At 33.0% G+C, this 22,417-nt stretch overlaps 1 protein-coding gene across 3 annotated transcripts in view; it reads right to left on the reverse strand.

Annotated features, from left to right (window-relative positions):
- Window positions 1-755: 755 nt before the first annotated feature.
- The window catches only part of FOXN2 (forkhead box N2), a 57,132-nt gene continuing 35,470 nt past the window's right edge, over window positions 756-22,417 (reverse strand). For all 3 annotated transcript variants that reach the window (XM_058551282.1, XM_058551280.1, XM_058551281.1), the window contains exons 3-6: window positions 16,513-16,616; window positions 13,832-13,896; window positions 6,603-6,671; window positions 756-5,575 (exon numbers count right to left, since the gene is read on the reverse strand). In XM_058551282.1, the coding sequence (XP_058407265.1) occupies window positions 5,052-5,575; window positions 6,603-6,671; window positions 13,832-13,896; window positions 16,513-16,616 (762 nt within the window). In that variant the 3' untranslated portion in view covers window positions 756-5,051. The remainder of the gene's footprint in view (window positions 5,576-6,602; window positions 6,672-13,831; window positions 13,897-16,512; window positions 16,617-22,417) is intronic.

Below are 22,417 nucleotides of genomic sequence, written 5' to 3' on the forward strand. Positions count from 1 at the left end.
TAAATGTTTTTAATCCATATTTTAATAAGTCATTTTTCTAAAAATGTATAAATATTTCTTTCCCCTTCGGAACTAGTATGAGCTAGAAAATGTTGAATGCAATAGTGAGAATAAAACTGTCTCTTTTAAGGAACAAATACACGATTCCCAAATGGCTATGATTTTTATATGTCTCTGTATTTCAAAGGGATGCCTTGGAAAGAGTGAAGGCTTACAGAGAGTAGTGGTAGTGTAAAATCAATACGTCTATCTCGTTTGACTCATTTTAAATAAACAACTCTATGTAGATAATACCATTTAAATTACCAGCACAGAACTTTAAAGGGAAGTGAAGGGGGGAATTAAAATCAAGATGTTGGTTGTAGATTATTCCATTTTACAATGGATGCCCCAATTTTTAAACAGTTGAATTGACACTACTGTATTTAGAAATAATCTTAATAATTTCATAGTTTACTCAATTTTTTCTTAGTTATATTTCAAAATATCTCATATATATGTATATGAATAAGAAAAGTTCAACTTTAGGAAGAGAATTAATTAACTATTTTAGCTTTCAATGATTAAGATGATGTAAAAACCAGGAAAAACAATACTTTTGAAAAAACAGACTTCAAAAAATTCTGAAATTGAAACTTTTTCATCTGCTTGACTTCAACTTTGTAACACTAAAATGGAAAGTGCCCATATGCGTAGGAGTATGAGCCACCTACATCTACATTACCCACCCCAAAAGAACAGAGAAAGGACAAAAATGTTATAAAACAAGGTTTATTCAGCAATACTTTATCATAATGAATTGCATCTCTTTGGTAAAAATAAACTTTATCAACATTTTAATAATCAGAGATTAGATACAAAAACTAAACATCTCTTGTTTTTAATATGAGCAAAGACTGGCAACTGAGAAGTGGTTCACTTGTGGCTGGTCATCTACTGGCAGTTTTAACTCAAACTCAGGGCAATTTTTATGCTACATTAGAAAAGAGGATAAAAGAAACAGTTTACTAAACTCAAATTTCTTGCATCAGAAAGCATTCTTACACTTTCATTTAAAAATAAATAATAGTTACAGTGAATTGGCAATTATACATTTTTATACACTATATGATGGCAACATAATACTTTAAAATTAAGCACTTAGTTTAATAAGAAATGTACAATTTTAAAAACAAGTTTTGACAATGGCACTGGCAGTTAGATGCAAATGTGCTTTAAGAAAAAATGGCAGGTATAACATTAAAATACTTTTGTCTCTCAATAAATATTTTGACTACATCATTAACATATTGAAGTAAACTTTGTTTAAATCAAAGCTTACACATTGCAAACCAACAAAAAATTATAAAATATATGTAAACCAGAAAGCCTCAAAGTTTCTTTTAAACGCTATGGTCTTCACAAAAGGTTGTTGTTACTGTAGTACTTAAGACAATAGTCTTTACAGCTTTGTGAAGTATTCACATTTGTTGCTTAAATTGCTGGGAAAGGCCTCCTGGTCTACCAAGACACACACATTCCCTCCTTAACACTTGCTCTAGCTTTCAATTCATGCTAACATATTTAACTGACCATCTAGTATGAACCCTTTACATAATGCCTCAGAAAGTAGTAAAAGAAAAAATATATATATTCTAAACTTCACTATATACAAAGAAATCTAAGTTAAGAGAAGTCATGCTGGCTATAAGGAGGACAGGAAAGGCTCAAAGGTGGAAAATAGGTGATCCACCAACAATGAGTTTTTCCTTGAATACAAGCGATGTTTTCTTTCTCTGAATTTGAAAAGTAAAATATTAACTAATTTAGTAATATATTGCACAAATAAGTTTCAAAAATATATATTCAAGAAACACTGATTCTATCTGGGATGTGAAAGATGAAGATTAATTGTGCTGAGTCAAAACTTTTACTAGGGATCTCTTATAAACTGGAATTGGTTCTAACAATTTATATTGATGTAAGGCAATCTAGTTCTTAGTTTAAATCACAGTTTCAAAGTATGTTGGAAAATACATAACCTCTCCAGGATTGCCAAATTGTTTTTATTATAGTAAAATTTGTTATCAATATATTATTGGAAATACAATTTCCAGTCCATAGGACTTGAAATGACTTTCCTTAATTGGGGTGGTTATTAGCCATGTTTTAATCTCAACACACCTGAGGAATGGGATCATAATGTCTATGGAAGTAATGGGAGACCGTAATTAAAAAGGTTCCTCCCCTTGAAAATAACTGCCTTGGTAAATCAGCAAATAGAAAGTGATGCACTGAATTCTGAACAAGAATTAAGTGTAAAATACCATGTAACTTCTTCCTGTTGGCTTTCAGTGCAAAAGTGTTTATTGTCCTTGCTAGTGATGAATACAAAGTAAACTTTTAAATTTGTGGTAAGAGTATATGAAGGAGAGAAAAATCAAGTTTAAAGAGTTATTGTTATTTATATCAAGACAAAATAATTTTTAAGATCCCTATTAGAACTGAGAACAAGTCTCCCCCTCCTTATCTTAGATCATTTTCCTTTACTTACAAAGAGTAATTATCTAATGGACAGAAACCAGAGAGAACATCTGTGGTAGAAAATTTCAGAACAAAATAAACTAGAACCATATCATTGAAACAATGTTACTAAGGTCTATCAAGAGGGCCATGGTAAATAGCTTAAAAATATTGTTATTAAAATGATTTTTATAATCTGTGTACTATTTATACTGTGGTAAAAGCAATATTTTGTGTTATAGTCACTGTCTACAGTAAAAACTGTTCACTTGGGTTAGCCATTTTCTGTAGCAGATGTGACACAGATGAACAAAAAGTCCAAATACCACATCCTGCATACTTACGGACTATTTTCATTATCAACAAATTTAAAAATTACTATATTTCAACAGCACCAATTCTATTAATGTGGCTATCCAGGTTCAATTACAATTAACATGGAAACAGGACAGATGTTGCTATCCCTGGCTTAACATTTTGCCAACTGAAAAAGATGTTTTCGTTATGCTTCTCATCTGATAGTTTTGCCCAAATAAAATTCAGAAGTTAAAATTCAAAAGTTTCTTTTTTCTCTCGGAAAAAAATATCCTGGGCCGGTCCGTGGCCTAGTGGTTAAGTTTGGCATGCTCCACTTTGGCAGCCCAGGTTTGGTTCCCGGGGGCAGACCTACACCCCTTGTCAGTGGCCATGCTATGGCAGCGACCCACATATAAAACAGAGGAAGACTGGCACAGATGTTGGCTCAGGGTGAATCTTCCTCAGCAAAAAAAAAAAAAAAAAAAAAAAAAAATCCAAGAAAATGCTTTATAGTTATAGAAACAGCTGAAAGTAACAAACCAAAATCATGAGCCTATGTGTCTATGCATGTAAATATGTATATATGAAATTATCAGAAAAATGAAAATAAGGTCATTGTCCATGAAACAGTATGTAGCATGAGCTAAGACTGAACTTTTGGAAAGTTGCTTCCACCATTGTAAAAAAAAAAAAATAAATGGAATGAATAAGTCTAGTTTTATTAGTATCCCTTGTTCTTTCTGAATAATACAAACTATACAAATACTATGAAAAAATGTCTCATATAAGCAGATTTGTTCAAATACTTAAAACACCTTAATCAACGCACGTTTGGAACAGTAATATAAATTTTTTAGCATGGATTAATGGCACATAACATGTAGTACAGTGCCTCCTCAAAAGGGTGTATTGTATAAGATTTAATTTTATAAAAATTTTGAAATCCATGAAGGTACTTTGTCTCTATACTCTTGTTAAATACTTTTAAATTTAATTAAGTATACATCAAATTTAATTCATACAAAGCTTAGACAGAAGGCTTTCCCTAAAATGATCTACCTTTATTTATGATGACATAAGTAATAAGTACTCAAAATGTTTACATTAGATTATACTCCATTCCTACTACAAGATTCTCAGAACACAGTACATTTAACAAGCAAATGCAAGATTCTCTTATTGCAAAGGTGTGTCAAAATGGGTGTTAACTCCATCACACATTCTATGGCTATATCCTCTCATTTGATAGTTTCTACTCAACAAAGACAGCTAGTGGCTAAAATTTAAACATAGTTGCAAAGCACTAAGAGAAAGAACTAAAGGCCCCAATAAATGCTATGCAACATCTGGGAAGTAAAAAAAGTTCAAATATAATATTGTAATAAGAATTGGAGTGTTCTTAGATGAAATTACACCACAAAATGCCTTTTCTAAATCAGAATTCTTTGCTGCACAGTCACGTGCCACATAACAACATTTCAGTCAATGATGGACTACATACATATACAAGTGGTCCCATAAGATTAGTACCATATAGCCTAGGTGTGTAGCAGGCTATACCATCCAGGTTTGTGTAAGTAGACTCTATGTTTGCACAACGATGAAATGGGCTAATGATGCATTTTTCAGAATATATCCCCGTCATTAAGCAACACATGACTGTACTCTCTGCCTCTGTAACCAAAAGGAACTTTCTAGACATCTAGGATCTTTTTCAATTTATATTCAACTTTGGTCATGCTTCAACAAAAAATAATTAAAAACAAAAATTATGACAAGATAAAAAATCCAAATCTCTTCCTACTGGACTGCATGTGTTAGGAGAGAAGTATGCGAGAAAGACATCAGCGGAATTTTTAGCTGGATCAGCAACTATAGTTAATTACAGATTGGAAAAGAAAATGAAAAAAAGTTATAGAGTTGCCAATTCTTACATTTTTTAATGTAAAAGATTTTTCCTACAAGTTTAACACAGAGGCTGGGGATTTTTCTTATACAAAATTTTCAAATCTTGGAGACACTTATCACAAAAATTATGCTTTTAGGACTTCACAAATTTATGGTTGGGCATGATCCTAACATCAATTATTTAATAAAAATTAAACAAACAAAAATGTTTTGAAATAAACAATTAGCACCCCTCCCCCACCCTAAAAACAAAACAAGTCCATTATGGCTTTGATATCCCTTGTAAAGAATTAAGTAGAAGAATATTGCCACATTTTAAAATAATTTCACACTAACAGGTATTTCTATTTTTTCCGCTGCTTTTGATTTTGTGTTTTTGCAGTACTTATTAGGGAACCCAGACATGTACGAATTCCAGCAAGGTGGAGCAGAGATCCAGCTGCCTCTTTGAGCTCCTCATCAATTTCCTGACATGACTGTTTTCGCATCTTTTTGCCTGGCTGCCTTTTTTCAGAGGTATCTGCACAAGCCTGTGATGCATAGCCACTGTCTCCAAGAGGATCATCTTCATAATCAACATCTGTATCTTCTTCACTGTGAAATCCTTCACTGCCATCACTTCCCACATGGCTACTCTTTGGGATAAATTCATACACCTCATCCACAGAAGACAGGGAAGACACACTAGACCTGGATGCACAACGCTGTGCTGCCATGCTACTTGCACTGTAATTGTGGTCTTCTTTTGGATCAATGCTAGTGGCTAAAGAATCACTTTCTTGTAACCGCACAGCACCGGGATGATTAAATGCATTGCCGTAACTCCTCTTTTTTTGCATTGCTGTTTTAAGAGGAAGAGGCTTCTCACCTGTGGAAAACACAACTTCCATCAATAGGTCAAATGCATGTGATTGCAAAAACAGGCCATTGAAAACTACTATATCACTTCTGACTAAGTGCTGTAGATTAGTAATGTTGTAGGTTTTTTTTTCTCATGCAGACCATATCATCCTATAGGTATTAATCTGAAACATTTTTAACATTTTTAAATTTAATGATATGTCTTGACTTTTCCATGGAAAACATAATTTTTATTTTACATAAATTTTTGATTTATATCCTACAGTGTATGACAATACCCAGTTCCCATACATAACACCTCATATTATCAATTATTTTAATTTTTCATAATCTCATGGACAAAAAAATAGTATCTCAATATTGTTTCATTTTGCATTTCCCTGATTTCTAGAGAAGCTGCATATCTTTTCAAGTGTGTGTTGTCCATATATATTTCCTCCTCTGAGACTCACCTATTTACATATTTTGCTGGCTCTTCTGTTGAACTGTTTTCTTATTTCTTACTTGTAGGATCCTTTTATATACATATACTCAACATTAATCCTTTCTCTGTTATATATAGTAAAAAAATACGTTCTCCTAGTGTTTTGCTTGTGTTACTTTTCTTAAACATCTTTTGTTGTCAGAACTCTAAAATTTTGAAGTTCAAATTTACCCATCTTTTCTTTTATGGATTTTACACGTTGTATCTTAAAGAAGGCTTTTCCTATTCCATGGTTATACTTTCCTATACTTTGATTTTAGCTTTCATTTTTACTTTTAAATCTTCAAGCTTAATTTCTAAATATGCTCTTTATTTCTTCATTTCTTGGTCAATGTAAAAAGGTCTATCACGGCATTAACCTCAATCTCTCAATTGCTCACACAAACTAATGGAAATATAATAAAACAAAAACTAAGTAATTCAGATGAAAACAAAATTTAGCTGGAAAGGAGAAACTTTGCCTGTAACATTTAAATATTTTGCATTTTAAATTACATTTGAAAAGGTACTCACAAAAATGTATTTTAAAAAGAAAAGCATGATTGCTTACATTCTAAAATTCCTTGTTCTATAGAAGTATTTAAAAGCATCATTGCAGTGGCAGCATCAATATCAGATTCTGAAAAAGGAACAGTGTGACAATATTAATGTTCTTTATAACAGAGAGGCTATTATAAGTATCTGCATGCACCTAAAGGTAACCAATGTTAAGATTTTGGCATATATTCGTCTACTTAAAAAATATTTATATATATATATTAAACAAAATGAGACATGATTTTGCAATTTGCTTTTGTTCACTTAAAATTATGAACCGTTTTGTATAAAGGAGAATTGAGAGGTACTAGAGATAATGAAAGTTCTCTTCTTTGATTACTCACAATGAAAATATAAACCTGAACTGCATTTCAATACAGTTTGCCCCTAAATTAGCTAAGAATGTACACTAAGGCATTATTACTTTTTAGCGTTTTAAAAATATCCTTACCTATGCATGCATATCTGCAGTTATGAAGTACTGCATTAATTACATGCTAGTTACAGGGGATAAAAATATATGTAATTAGTATAAGTCCAGATCATGCGACTATATACAGTAAACGCTAAATTAATAATTATTGATGGGACAAAAATATTAGTAATGTCTTTGGTTATAATTATATACAAGCCTACAAGTACTACAGAACTCAAACATAATTATGGGTATTCCATAAGAAAAATAGTTTTTAAAAGGCTGGTAAAATCAGCAGGTTCTACTCCAGATAAGGTCATTACGCTCTTCTATCTAGTTTTTTAACTCCAAGTTCCTCTCCATCTTGGTGATCTATTAGTCTGAATGACTATAATAGAATAAAAGTGAAATGTTATAATCTAAAATGTGTAGGAAAAGTTAGAAAATGTTTATAAATTTTAGATTACAAAGGATAAGTTTAAAATAAGACTCAGATATGAAAACTCTCACTCCTATCGCAAAGCTGGAAAATTTTTATTCCCCTGAAGTTTTCCATTTTACTTGTAGTATCTAATTATGAAGTTATTTTAGATAATAAAGCCATGAAGATATTGACTTGTTTTCTCCCCAGCTTGACCACAAACTCTGTCAAAGCAGGAAATCTTACTGTTATTGACTTTAATAAACAGGCTTAAGTAAATCAGAAGATGGTTGCTATGAGGGAGCACATAATATTAAAGCTCTTTTCCCTTAAATAAAATGTGACTTCATGAAACAGAGTCTACATGAATGTCTTCCCAATTAGACTGTCAGCTTCTTTACAGTAGGAACCATGTCTTATCCTCTATGTTCCATAATGCCTGGAACAATAGTAGGTCCTTGATAAATGTGTAAAGAATAAGTATATTACATCTCTGTCCTCCTCCTTTCCTTAGACTAAGCTGATTATGACCAAATTACTAACATTGAGTACTTTCAATTGGCTTGGCAAGTTCTAAGTATTATTAACTCATCTAATCCTCACACCTTTATGATGTGGGTATTATCAGTATTTCCATCTTAAAGATGAAAAAATAGACACAGAGGGATCTCTAGGAATGATAGACATGGGATTTGAACCTCAGTAGTCTACCTCCAGAACCCACGCCTTCAATTTGTACTCTATCATCATCCCTTAATACTTACTAAGCATCCATGAAGAGTAGGAAATTTTGCAGAAAATTACAGAATATACTGGAAATTCTCTATTCTGTTATTCATTCAGTAAATTGAGTTTTCTGTTATGAGCCTCACATCATTTCAGGCTGTGGGAATATAGCAGAAACCAAAACAGGAAAATCCCTAAACTCTCAGAACACAAAGAAGTAATTAAAACACAGTACGTCCAAGAGTGATAAATGCTAGGGAGAAAAATTAAGAGGGACGGGAGATAAAGAATATTGGGAAAGGTGGTTGTAATTTGAAATATAGAGGTTAGGGAAGCCTCAAGGAGAGGTAACAGTCAAGCAAAGACCTCAGGGAGATGAGAGAATGAAACCATGTATATCTGAAGGAAAAGCATCTCAGGCAGAAAGAATAGCAAGTAAAAAGAATCTGAATCAGTAATTCTCATATGTCATAGTCAAGAGGCTAGCAAAACAAAGACCACTCCAATTCTTGTCTTTTAGAATGAGACCTGACTACAATTTGACAGAGTTCAGTATTTTAACATGTCTTTGAAGAAAAAAAGGCTCAGCCTCTAGCCCACATTGTATCTCTGTGCGACATGGAAAAAAAGCAACTCTGCCTCCAGGTGAATGCTTCCCTCTATCAAGGCACACAGCTTGAAGACGAGTGTGGGCTGGATTTCAGACCCTACTCATTGCCTCAGCCAGGTGGCCTTGTGCAGGGCACAACTTGCACGGCATTATGCAAAAGCCCTAACAGAGAGATTCCTGCTTCATGAAATAATTTTTCTTTCAATAGAAAAAGGTCTAAAATGTTTTCAATTTTATTTAAAAAAGTGAGGTAGTGGTGAGAGAGAGAATCTAACACTGAAATGCATTATAATAAGGAAAAATTTACAGGAAATTTATAATCTTATAAATGAAGCACCTACAAAACCTTCTTATTAAAAAATTCAAGGAGTCATATTTTATCCTGATAACATAAGAAAGCTGCATGAACACCATTTCTTTTCTTAGTTTCTGAATATTGAAAATGATAACAAAATTAGGTACTGTTTCTATAACAGTAGAATGATAGGAAAAGTGTTCTCTGAATACATTTATTTCTTATAGAGAATTTATTTTAGCCAAATTAATTCAAACTCTCCCGCATGAAATTAACTTTACGAAACCAAAAACTTCTTTGCAAAAAGATTTTATCTACATCTGATTTGTTTGGTTTAGAACATTTGCAAGTATGCTTCCCACAATGCCTTGCCAATTAACTCTGAAAAAAAGTTTAACTTCAACATTAAAATATGCATTAGAGAGATGACCCAAAACACTTGGTAATCAAGAACACCTGATTATCAATGATTTCTCCAAGGTACAATCTTGCACTTCTTGCAACAAGAACAACAAACACTCTCTGTTGTAGACTTTACAACTTTTATTTATAGTAGCCAATCTGTTTTGGTATTAAAATTAAACTGAAGACTTATTTATTTATTCTCACAACTGAAAACACTTCATAATGTTATCTTTTCATTGCTAAGTACTTCACGCTATTTTAAAGGTGGCTCTTTGTTTTTAAAAAACATACTATTAGCTATATTATCTAACATACCTAGTTCACAAAGAATGAAAATGTGGTTCTTTCTGTAAGGTCTTTTGTATGTATTCTCTCTGACAGAATTTAGATTAGGCAAATAACTCACTTCCAGCTGAAAGTCACTGTCAAAGAGCCATGAGAGCTATCCAAATAGTAATTAAAAAAAAAACAGTTCAAAGTCATATTATTTTTCTGTTTATCCTTCATAGTTCTGGCTAGAGTTCAAAATAAGGTACTGATTTAATAACTTGTTCAAATAAATTTCTGTCAAAAGTGTTAAATTTGTACCTCCTGGTTTATACTTCCTTAGCCCTGATGCTGAGAAATTATCAACAATAATTGAGAAAAAAATTAAAAGATACCAGTTTTAGCCTTGTGAAAGTGACGGTTATAAGACAAACTAACAAGTTTCTGGGGGCTGGACTGGTGGTGTAGTGGTTAAGTTCGCGCACTCTGCTTCAGCGGCCGGTTCGGATCCTGGGTGCAGACCTAGTCACCGCCATCAAGCCATGCTGAGCTGGCATCCCACATAGAAGAGCTACAACTCTACAACTATGATACACAACTATGTACTGGGGCTTTGGGGAGAAAAAAGAAAAAGAGCAAGATTGGCAACAGATGTTAGCGCAGGGCCAATCTTAAAAAAAAAAGAAAGTTTCTGTTATCTGGTTCTCAGTCCATTTGCTTGAGGAATAATATGAGAATTGTAGAGGCAGAATTTAAATGGTTATAAGCTCGGTAATAACTATAAGAAGATTTATTACCTCTGTCAAAACATACACATTTACAGAGCATCCAAACAGAGAAGTTGTCTCTTGCGATTCTTTAAAGAAGTAGGAGAGCAATTTCAATAAATTACCAGTACTTTAAGGCGCCTGGACCACCAGGTTACTTTCATCTCAATTAAGATACAGATTATGCTAATTTTGCAACCTTGAATTTGAACTTAGATTTGCACTTAGCCCCTAACATCAATAACTCTCTAAATTTGATATATGCTTGTAGTATACTAGTGCTTAAGTATAAATACTTAATAATACAGTATGTAAGTATAAACACTAAAATTTACTAAATAGAATGTGAGTTCCATTTTTGTCTTCTTTGTTCACTGATGTTATCCTTGGTGCCCTGAACAGTGCCTAGCACACAAGTGTGCTCAATAAATATTTTCAAACAGATGAATTTACACCAAATCCACATCAAATCAAAATATTGACCAAAAAAAAGGTTCTGTTTTGCTATCTCAATATGAGATTCCTGTGCCTCCTGCTACCTGTTACACAATACTGTAATGTAGATATTGGCACATAAAATTAGTCATTGTAAGGTGAGCAAGAGAGACAACTACACAAACTGCTGCACCTGTTCTGGCTGATAGTGGTTCTGGCGTTCCTAAGCTTAACTTCTCCTGTTACTCTTATGTGTCTCAAGGTAGCTCTAATATAACGATTAGTAAAGATGAATCTAATATTGGATTCTAATACTGGAGCCCAACAATGACACCTAAGTGATCTTAGCAAAATACAAAACCAACAGTGTTGTCTCATTCTTTAAAGCCCTTCAGCAACTCCCCCAATGCCTCATATCTGGTAGGAGTAGAAGCTCTGAAATCAGAGTTCCTCAGTTTCTTCCACACCATTTACTAGTTGTGTGACCTTGAGAAAGTTACTTAATCTCTCCAAACTTCAGTTTCCTAATTTGTGAAAGAAGGTAACGATACCTCAAAGAGTTGTTGTAAAGATTAAATGAGATAATGCATGGAAAGCACCATAGTAAAGAACTCAATGCTAACTAGTGCTATGTTATAGGAAGAAGTTCAAACTCATTACGCTAAATAAGCTCTCCTTGATTTGGTTAATGCCTGCTTAAACAACTTCTTCATTTGCCTTGCCCATGCTAAATGATCACATTTATAGCTAGTGGACCAAGGCTCCTTGGTCCTCTTCTATACTCCTAGGCTTCAGCCATACTCATCAACCTGCAGTTTCCAGCAACTGCCCTCCACCAAACCTCTACCCAAGGTCAAGTATCCTCCCAATTTTGAGGCCCACCTCAAGCATCACACTTTCTTCTCTAAGAGGCCTTTCCTGACCTACCTCTAAGCTTAATTCGCTACTCACTTCCTTTTCCCCCAGTGTACTTGGCATAATTCTAGTCAACTTTCTTCAATTAATTGTATATTTTCTGAGAGCAGGACCTGGGTCTCTTTCATCTGTGAATATCCTAAGGCATCCACTAAAGTGTTTGGCACTATGTAGGAACTCAACAATTACTTGTAGAATAAACAGCTGGATGTTTAATCCATTTAGTGTTGTGTTTTTCAAACTTTTCCCTAGAAATAATATCAAGAGAGAAGAAAAAGCAAATTTCCTCAGAAGTCTATGAATACACCCTAAAGCAACCTGATTTAAATATAAATTTTCTGAAGTTTTTGTGTGCTGTTATATTTTTCTTTTAAAATTCATGAGCATTTTGTATTCTATTCCAGGACAGACTTGCATTTGTTTTAACTTAGAATACCACCCATCCTCCCCACCAAGTTAATTATTACTAGGAGAACAGGCCTAAGACTCACAAATATAGAGGTGGCGGGAAGTAAGGTGTTAGCAGCACTGGAGAGATGATGCATATATGTATAAGTCATTAGATGGAGGAGAAGTACCTATGCTCTAGTTATGAAAAACTGTGGTTGAAACTAGCAGGAGAAAATTGTGAAGTGTCTGCTCCCCAAAGGAAGAGGCAGAATTTGGATGGAATGGAATAAGAGCAAGAAAAGATTCTAAACAAATCCCAAAATTCACAAAGAAAATGTTCTCAAAATGTGTATATGAACTGAGCTTGAAAGACTAAGGGTCAGAACTTACTGAGGTAATAAAAAAATAAAGGAAGTTTCAGCAGTATCTAAATGTAAAGAGAAACCACATTTACCCACACAGGTAACAGGAAAATGGATACTTGCCTTATGTTAAGCTAGAACATTATCAGAAGCAGACTCCCAATCTGCTTAACTTCTTTGCAGAGTTCTGTTAAGCTTTTTCATACTCTTTCTCTCCCTTATTTTTATAGACATCATCACACTGCTTCCTAGGCTCGACTTAATGTAGTTCCAAAGAGTCAAAATAATTCTGATATACAGAAAGGCTTTTAGTCTGCGAATTTCTATTTTTAAAGGCCATAAAAATGTCTCTAGGCTCCAAAGCAACAATGCTAGAAAATTTTATGTTAATCCATCACTAATCTGTAATATTAACTATGAGTAAAGAAAAAACCCACTAACTCAGAATTTTAATATACTTTAAAAAAGAAGTCTACAAAATTCTAGAAGTTAACTTATGCCTTCTTAAATTAAAGTTCTTTACACTTAACCTATTAAAAAAAATTCTGAATTATATTCTAATCCAGGAGTTGGCAAACTTCTTCTATAAAGGGTTAGTAAGTAAATATTTTAGGCTTTGCGGGCCGAGGCAAAACCAAGGACACAATACAGAGGTCTCTGTTGCCACTACTTAACCCTGCTGTTGTAGCAAATTTTCACATGCCTCGAAATATTATTTTTATTTTTTTCAACCATTTACAAACGTAAAACCATCTCTAACTCATAGGCATACAAAAACAGGTGGCAGGCCAGATATGGGCCATAGTTTGCCAAGCTCTGTTCTAGTCTAAGACAGACCTGAAAAGGTAACTCTCTACTGATGGCACTACTAAGAATTATTCCTATTTTCAAGGAAAAATACACACAAAAGGAAATGAAAAAAGGGATATACAACAGTATACATGGTATGAGCCCAGTATTTGGAGGAAAAGTGTGTGTGTCTGTGTGTGTGTGTGTTTGTGTATGCATGCAAACATATCTATTCATGTACAAGGCTTAAAAAGGACCAAAGCAATTATATCAAAATGTTAACAGTAGTATAAAGGGTAGGTTTTAGTTTCTCTTTTATAAATGTTTTTATTTTCCAAATCTTCTATAATGAACGTACAATACTTTTCAAATTAGAAAAAAATAAAAAAAATTCCTGATATTTGACCTGAGTTTTTATGATTTAAAATACTGATCTTACACATACCTTTAAGAGTTCGCACCTGGTCTTGCTTGAGTACAGAGCTTAAGTAATGAGGTGATAAAGAGCCACTGAAAAATAGAGATAAGACAAATGTGCTTATAAAAATCTTTATTTCGATTTTTACAGAACTTAGTTACAAATACAACTAATTTGTACAATAAAAAACACAAACTATTTTTACCTTGTTTTCTTTGCTAATACTATTCAGTTTAGGAAGAGTCTGCCAAAGCAGAAAGAGCATAAGATCCAAGATTAAATCACAACTATTTGGACGTTCTTAGGCAAAATAATTAATCTCTTAGTTTCTTCATCTGTAAAATAGGAATAATTAAACCTCCCACATAGGGTTGCTGTGATGATTAAATAAGAATAAAGCATTTAAAATGCCTGGAACAATAGACAATACATAATAGTTACTATTTTGGTTTTTTAGTGGATGCTTAAGTTTGATATGCTATTAATACAGGTATTATCACATAAATGAAAGGGTTTATCAAAACAAATGTTTAAAGAGGACTGCAGGGTAATGATGCAAAACAGATAAGTTCCTGATTTTATTAATAAATATCAATATCAAATTAATCTTTCTATACTCATGAAAAAGACCAGCAGTTTTTTTTTTAATTTCAAAAATTAAAACACTTTTGGAACAAACTTCTGTTCTTTGGAATTTGTGATAGTATAAAAATATCTGTTTTGCTAACTAAATTAAAAGTCTATTTTCTAGTCACAGTTTTACATACACTACATCTCATTCTCTTCCTCAGACTTACCAACTATGACATGGAAGGGCTACACAAAGGCATGTCAAATGGAACTGTCATTTTGCCAAACAATGAAAAAGAGAAAATGTTTCTAAAAATATTAAGGTAATGTTTTAAAGTCAAAGATTATAACCTTTATGCTGTTGCCGTTTTAGCTACCTGTTTGTTTGTTTTTGTTTTTTTTTTGTGAGGAAGATCAGCCCTGAGCTAACATCCATGCCAATCCTCCTCTTTTTGCTGAGGAAAACTGGCCCTGGGCTAATATCTGTGCCTGTCTTCCTCCATTTTATACGGGACACTGCCACAGCATGGCCTGACAAGCGGTGCATCGGTGAGCACCCGGGATCCGCCCGGGCCGCCAGCAGCGGAGCGCACGCAGTTAACCACTACGCCACGGGGCCAGCCCCTTATCTACCTATTTTTAAACCACAAAATCATCTTTTTGTTTAATATCTAAACATAAGATAAAGCTAAAAAATATAAACATGAAAATGCAACATATCAAAGGCACAGTAAACTGTATTTCTGATGGTATACAAACAAGTGCCAATTCTCCCATTTAATCTTTAATAAAAAGAGCACAGCTAAATAAAACACACAAGTGATCATCAGCAGAATTTACCATTAGTTTCTAAATTATTATTTTTTTAACTAAGACACCTCATAGGCACCAACATTAATTAATAAAGAAGATATCAACTCCCAAACAATTAGGATATAAACTCTGATAACTTCTTTTCTAGGTTTCATTTCATAAGGATAAACCACTCAGTAGTTCTTATTACAATGATCCTTCTAATCTACTAATATGGTAATGAACAAGCTTAAAATATCAATGAGTATATATATATTACTGACATTTCAACTTTAACCTGATTTTTTTACCGTATTTCAGCTACAGCCGCTCCTCTAAAAGGTATCCAACAATACTTTAAGAAATTAAATACTATATTGATAATTGTCACAGCTGGGAGTTCATTATAACATTCTCCCTACTTTTGCATATGTTTTAAATTTTCCATTTATTATTTTATTAAAGAGCTTCAAAATTTTTCAGAAAACAAATTAACCATTATAGACTACACTTAAAAGTATCTTAAAGTATCTTGACAAAATCTGGAGTTTTTAACTCAAATGACTGTACATAAGAGAATCCAAAAAAAGATTCTAAAGCCTTCTTCAGGAAAGGGAAATAAAATCAGATTTAAGGAGGCTGTATCATATTCAGATTTGACTTAAAATGGGAAAGTTATAAGATCAATGGGAGTCACTGAGTTTGAAAACAAAAGCCAAGGAAATATACTACAATTATATTTACCAGCAGAAACAAAACAAATAAAAAAACCCCAAAACATTATTTTATTTGTCAAACATTTTAAAATTTGAGACCCCCTCAAATTTTGACTTATGTTCAATTTTTACTTGTACATAATTTTCAAATATTGAATGTGCTGAGAAAGAGAAAAAAATTTAAATTGAAAAAGAAGTATAAATGTGCATATAAAAATGTTGCAACGACAAACTGTTAATCATCTTATTTAAAAAATTTTTAAACTTAAAAATTTTTAAATATACTTTAAATTTCCCACATCTTTAGGTCAGCATTAGTATTGCAGACAATTAAAATGATTTAACCTTTTTGTACCTGAAATCATATTATAACTTTCTTTCAAGTTTAGTTATAACATATTCAGTCTTGACTACATTTTCCAGAACTTAAGTTCACACCTATGCAATATTTTGTTTCCTAATAACACAAGTTAGATTATAAGTAAAAATGCCTTAAGCTAATGTCTTATCAAAAATAATTCTCTATACAATAGAAAAACCAAAAAACCCCTACAACTTTGTTAAGTTTCTCCGTCTCATACAATGAAATCTTATAAATCACCACCGACACTTATATGGAAGATCCTGTACCTTTGTGGAGATGCAGGAGAAGCAAAAGGTTGCTTCTTCAGAGCCTGCATAAGGTTGGGTTTATATTCCGGATCAACACACCATAAGGAACCTTTTCCATTAACCTAGAATAAAACACACAAGAATTAATAACCTGGAACTTTATGACACACACAATCAGTGTCGGAATGTTTTTAATAAATGTGTGGGGAAAAAAGCCCCCTGTGGTACCTTTGAGTACAATACAAAAGTTGAAGTAAGCTTGCTATGAATGCACTGTGTGATTAAAAGCCCTGGAGGCAGACTGCCTGGGTTCTTATCTCCAGCTCTGTCATTTACCTGCTATGTGACCTTAGAAAAGTTAACTAACTTCTATCTCCCTGGGCCATTATTCCCTCATTTGTAAAGTAGGGATAATAACAGTATCTACCTCACAGGGTTGTTATGTGGATTAAATTATGCATAAAGCACTCTGCACAGTACCTGGCATATAGGGGCATAGGACTGCACAACTCCAGGACATGCCACTCACACCACAGTCTGTGAGAATGGTACAACCCCAAGCTGTACAGTCAACAGCATGGAGGGCTGTCCAAGGTGACCCTCCACATGCTAAGATGTCAACAAATGTTAGCCATTATCATTATTATTGTTGTTATAGAAAAAGCAAAAAGAAAAATAAAAATTAAACTTTCTACGCAGCATCACTTCCCCAGAAGTGATATGCAATATGAATATGACATTAAGTGACATATCAAAAAATAATTTTTATTTTTAATGGCATTAACAGTAATGTTTAAGTTCCCATTTGAAATAAGTTTAAATTTAAAAAGCAAATAATTTTTATTTATTTTATTTATTTTTTTCTTGCAGTAACATTGGTTTATAACATTGTATAAATTTCAGGTGTACATCATTATACTAAAAAGTAAGCAATTTAATGAAAATCATGGCAAAAGTCTCTAAGAATAGTAAGTCAACAACTGAGGTTGGAAAAGACTCCTGTAAAAGATAAAAAAGAGGAAGCATCACCATCCCTTCCCTCAAAACGGTTAGGTTACAATATTTGAGGGACTTCTAGATAATATGGCAATAAGCACATAAGCCCAGATTCTTTGAAAATAATCAACAGAATCTAAAAATAATGGAATCTGTATGATTACTGGAAGAGAAACCATAAACAAAAGTACCTGCTAACCTGCAAATGAGAGGTGCCTGAAAGAAGAGCTTGCCTGATGCAGTTTCCCTAATGTGAGGAAATAGCTTACCAGGAAGGTAAGTGGACAAGACACCTGAAGAACTTCACTAATATTATCTATCTAGCAGGGAAAAGGCCAGGCTATGGGAGAATTCCTTGAAATGGGTTTGAAAAATGCTATTTTAGGGGGAGGGCCCTGTGGCCTAGTGGTTAAGTTTGGTGTGCCCCGCTTCAGCAGCCTGGGTTTGGTTCCCAGGCATGGACCTACACCATCTGTTGGTGGCTATGCTGTGGCAGTGACCCACATATAAAATAGAGAAAGACTGGCACAGATGTTAGCTCAGGGCAAATCTTACTCAAGCAAAAAGAGGAAGATTGGCAATGGATGTTAGCTCAGGGCGAATCTTTCTCAGCAAAAAAAAAAAAAAAAAAAAAACTATTTTATTTCACCTCCCACCTTCTTAGAAGGTCACACTACATATTAGCAGGTTAAGGGATCTAAAAAGTTCTATAATTAAACCTGTTTTATGTGGTTTCCCAAAGTTATTTGATACAGAACCTCTTTGTCCCAGGTAACATTTGAGGAAGCTACTGTTCTGTGAAACACTTATGAGAAAGACTGATGTAACTAATAAATTCTTGTAGAATATACTTTCCAAATACATATTAATGGAAAAACTACAAACACTGATTAAGCTATGAAGAAAAATAAATTCCCTTTTAAAGATCACAATTTTACACTCCAGTGCAAAAAGAAAGAAAATTTAACAATCTCAACAACAATAAAATTCTCTGCACTTCGAAAATTTATAAACACTCTTGGATTAAAAAGATATCCCAACTACAATTACAGATTATCTAGTAAATAAAGGTTATAAGAAACACAGTCATATCAAAACTAAGCGTTGTAGCCAAAGCTCTATTTAAAGGCAAATTTATATCCTCAAACACTTTCATTCTTAAACAAGGACTGAAATATCTGAAATAAGTTTTTACCACATCTAGGGGGGAAAAAAGAAAAAAAAATTATATAATAGCATATAACGTAAACATATTACATAAAATTATATAAAAATACAATTGATAAATTGATAAACTAGAAATTACAAAAAGAATGGAATTGATAAATTTAAGAGAGTATTCTAAGAAACCAACAATATGCTATACACACTAGTTGAGCTAGTCAAATGAAATAACTGAAGGACTTCAGGAGCTGTGATATCACCTGCTAACTCTTCCTTCAGGATAAATCTTTCCTACTTCCTCAGCTACCTACATCCCTACCTGCATATCCTGAACAGAAGCCCGCCTACAAGCATATCCCTACAAACATACCACATTCACACCCACAGCCATGCAAGCACAAGGTCCACCTGCAATCTCATCCCACTTCCCCAGAGCTACTTGTACAGTGGTTAAGAGTCCAAGCCTTGGAGCCAGACTGCCTACTCTGGAATTCAGGACCTGTCACTTAACAGCTGTGTAACCTCTAGAAAAATGTCTATGTTCTCTGTGTATTAGCATGCTCAAAATATATCTATATATAAAACTGCACCTACTTCAAGAATTACTGTATTATAAAAGTTAATTTCTGTAAAGTGCTTAGAACACTGCCAGACACATAAGCACTCGATAAACACTGGCTACTACCATTATTGATATGTTTTATGTTCATTTTCTTTGTAGTAAAAATTGTTCCTGTTTCTTCCAGCCTAATTTTTTGCTTCTATGAATTATTGGCATTAAATTTTAATCAATATTTTTCAGATATATTTTCTCTATAAATGTTGAAAGTTAAATAAGGAATAACCTGCCCCTTCTCCCACCATGTGATGTACAAAACTTCCTCAAAACCTCAGAACTAATTCACAAGATTGGGGAGATTCAAACTGTTATTAATTTTGGTTTTTATATTATACCTTTTCTATTTCAAAAACTTTCTTAAAATTTGAATTACACTTTGCAACTACATTAACAGTTACTTAGACAACAAAATCTACGTGTGTTCTGTTTCCCTGACCCTTTTTGCTTGTATAAAATTCTATATGATGTAAGCTATTATGACTGCTGCAAGATTTAATGTGATGCATTTTGGAGTGCTTCCATTTCCCAAACACTTTTTCAAAGTAGTATTAGTCTATTATTGAGGCTCTTTTATCTCTGAATATCATGTCATAATTATTATAGAAGAATGGCATACTGTAAGAACACTGTTCCACATGTTTAAAAACTGATGTCCTAATCATTGCTTATTGATTGGCTATGTGATATTGGACGAATCATTTAATCTCTAAGAGTCAGCCCTTTCATTCACATTTCATCCATGAAAAAAAAAAACCAGGCCACTTCACTGAGTTGTGATGAGATTCAAATAAGGTAATTTAAATGTAAGTGACATAGGGCTGCAAAATATGTGAATACTAAATGATTATTCTGAAATTGGTATATAGTAAGAGTTTATATGGTTTAATAACAGTACATTCCTACTCCTTTACTTCTAAGAGATGAGGGAATTTTTAAAAAATCAACAATAAGAACAAAAATCAATTAATTCTGAATAAAAGACAAAAGTTAGGTAGTAAAGAACAAGGGATACAGTAAATTTAGAAGGGAAAAAAGCTCTTGTCTGAGGAAAAGTATGGTAATTGAGTGTAAGGCAGTTTTTAACACGCTAGCAACTCAAATATATAAGAAAAGAAAAACCATGGGTGTCATATCACACTGTAATATAGAAAGAAACATACCATACTATCAGGTGAAACTTTTTTCTTGCCTTCAGCAGCAAGATATCACATCAACTATATTAAACAAGTATTTGAAATTTTGATTTTTTTTCAAAGAAGTCAAGTTTCACAAATCTATTTTTGGATTAAGTGATGAAACTTCTTAAATTAGATATATTTTCAGTCACTTGGCCCAAATGATAAATGTGTTTCAATGATAGGGAAATAAAACTTTAAATGTTAGCACCCACACATCCTTTGCCCCAAAACCACTTCAGTTTCATACAGAACAGATATGAATTATTTTTTACATATTGACTAAGACAATTATTTTAATAATTCTAGCCACATTCTATCTTGGTATTCCTGAGATTACACTCCTAGAAACTGTTTAGTTCAAGTCTACTTTTCAAATTCTATTGTGAGATAATTGCAAATTGTTTTGATCATAGAACTGCTATTTCCTTGAAATAGCAAATTGGAAGAACTGGTACTGAAAACTTGCAGTTCAGGGCAGTTAAGTATCTTGAGCAAGGTCTCCAAATAACAGTCTGGTTTAGGTTACCATGGCAGCACTTCCTTTCACCGGGTCTGTTCACCAACTATCAGTGACAAGAGATAAAGTTATGTATTTGTTAATCTAGGTTTTAGAGTCTACGGCAAAAAGGAATTTATTTCTAACTAACTCTCACTTAAAAACTTTGGCTCTTTTTTATTGTGCTTAGATGACAGAACACAAGTAATAAAGTTTTAGAAGTTAAGAATTGTTTTAAACTAAATTTGCCTATAACAAGATAAATCTTTTGTGCAATGGAAACAGGAAATGTGCATTGTCTCATTTACTATTTTGCATTTTGGAACTCTAAGGTTTCTGGACTTATTTAATAGAGAATCACTGAAGGTTTTGAAGAAATGAGGACTGTACTAAGAAATAAACTTTAAAAAGATTTACCTTAATGGAAGTTGTAAAGAACAGATTGGGAGAAGAAGCAATGTTCTCTATTCCTCAAATGTTTTTATGTAGTTGCCCTGTACATTTTAATAGAGTTTCCCCTTGACTACCTTTTCAGTGGTTTTAAAAACCATTGAATTAAAAGGTATTAACTAGTTAAAAAGGGAATTCATAACTCTTGCTTATAGCATGAACTTTATAGTGGTTAGTATCACTTCTTTTCCTGGGATTCAGCTATTGAAGCAAGTCATCACTATGCAAATGTACAGACTAAAATTGTATTAAACCAGGAAAAACTTTTAATTTCATGTTTCCCAGGTAAAATCTCACAGTTATAATGTCTTAGTTTGGCTTTATAAAAAGTTAGAAAAGTAAATGTAAGACTTGGATGTTAATATTTAAAACATAAAAATAAAACCAAAACAAACAAAATAACACCATGTCTAACTTTTGTAATTTTAAAATCCTGAAGCAGATAAATACTAAGCCAAGATTTTTAGATCTGTCTTCTGAGAGTACTAACTATGCTATGGATGATAGGAGGAAAAATCTAATCAGCAGCTATACCAGCTGGCTGGGTATCATTACCACTTTGTAGTTTGACCTGAATCTTGCCATCTTGCTTTCTTTTTGAGATTATCATCTCTAGATAACAGCTATTCATCAGAAAAGTGCTGTCAAGGCTGCCAAATTCAATTCCAACATCTCATGGAAGTAAGTGTAACTTACTCACCTTCTGCAGATTGGAAGAGAAATACTGTCATTTTGAGGCATTGATTCAAGAAGTATTTCATAAATTAAAAAAAAAAAAATCCACAGGTGTTCCCATTCCTACTTGAATGTATCACTTTCTGTCCAAATTTCAGACTTTTAAGCAAAGTGGTCTAGTGATTTTTGTGAGGACCATCACCTACCAGTTCCTTCCCTCCCATTCTGACCTGTAGCAATACCTTGCTAGTTTTGTCCCAATATATTACAATCTCTGTATTTACCTTTGTGTTCTTTATTATCTCTTAAGACGATTTCTTTCTCTTTATCACACTCTCCTTGTAC

This window comes from Diceros bicornis, chromosome 12, assembly GCF_020826845.1.
Source record: "Diceros bicornis minor isolate mBicDic1 chromosome 12, mDicBic1.mat.cur, whole genome shotgun sequence".
Classification (NCBI taxonomy): Eukaryota; Metazoa; Chordata; class Mammalia; order Perissodactyla; family Rhinocerotidae; genus Diceros; species Diceros bicornis.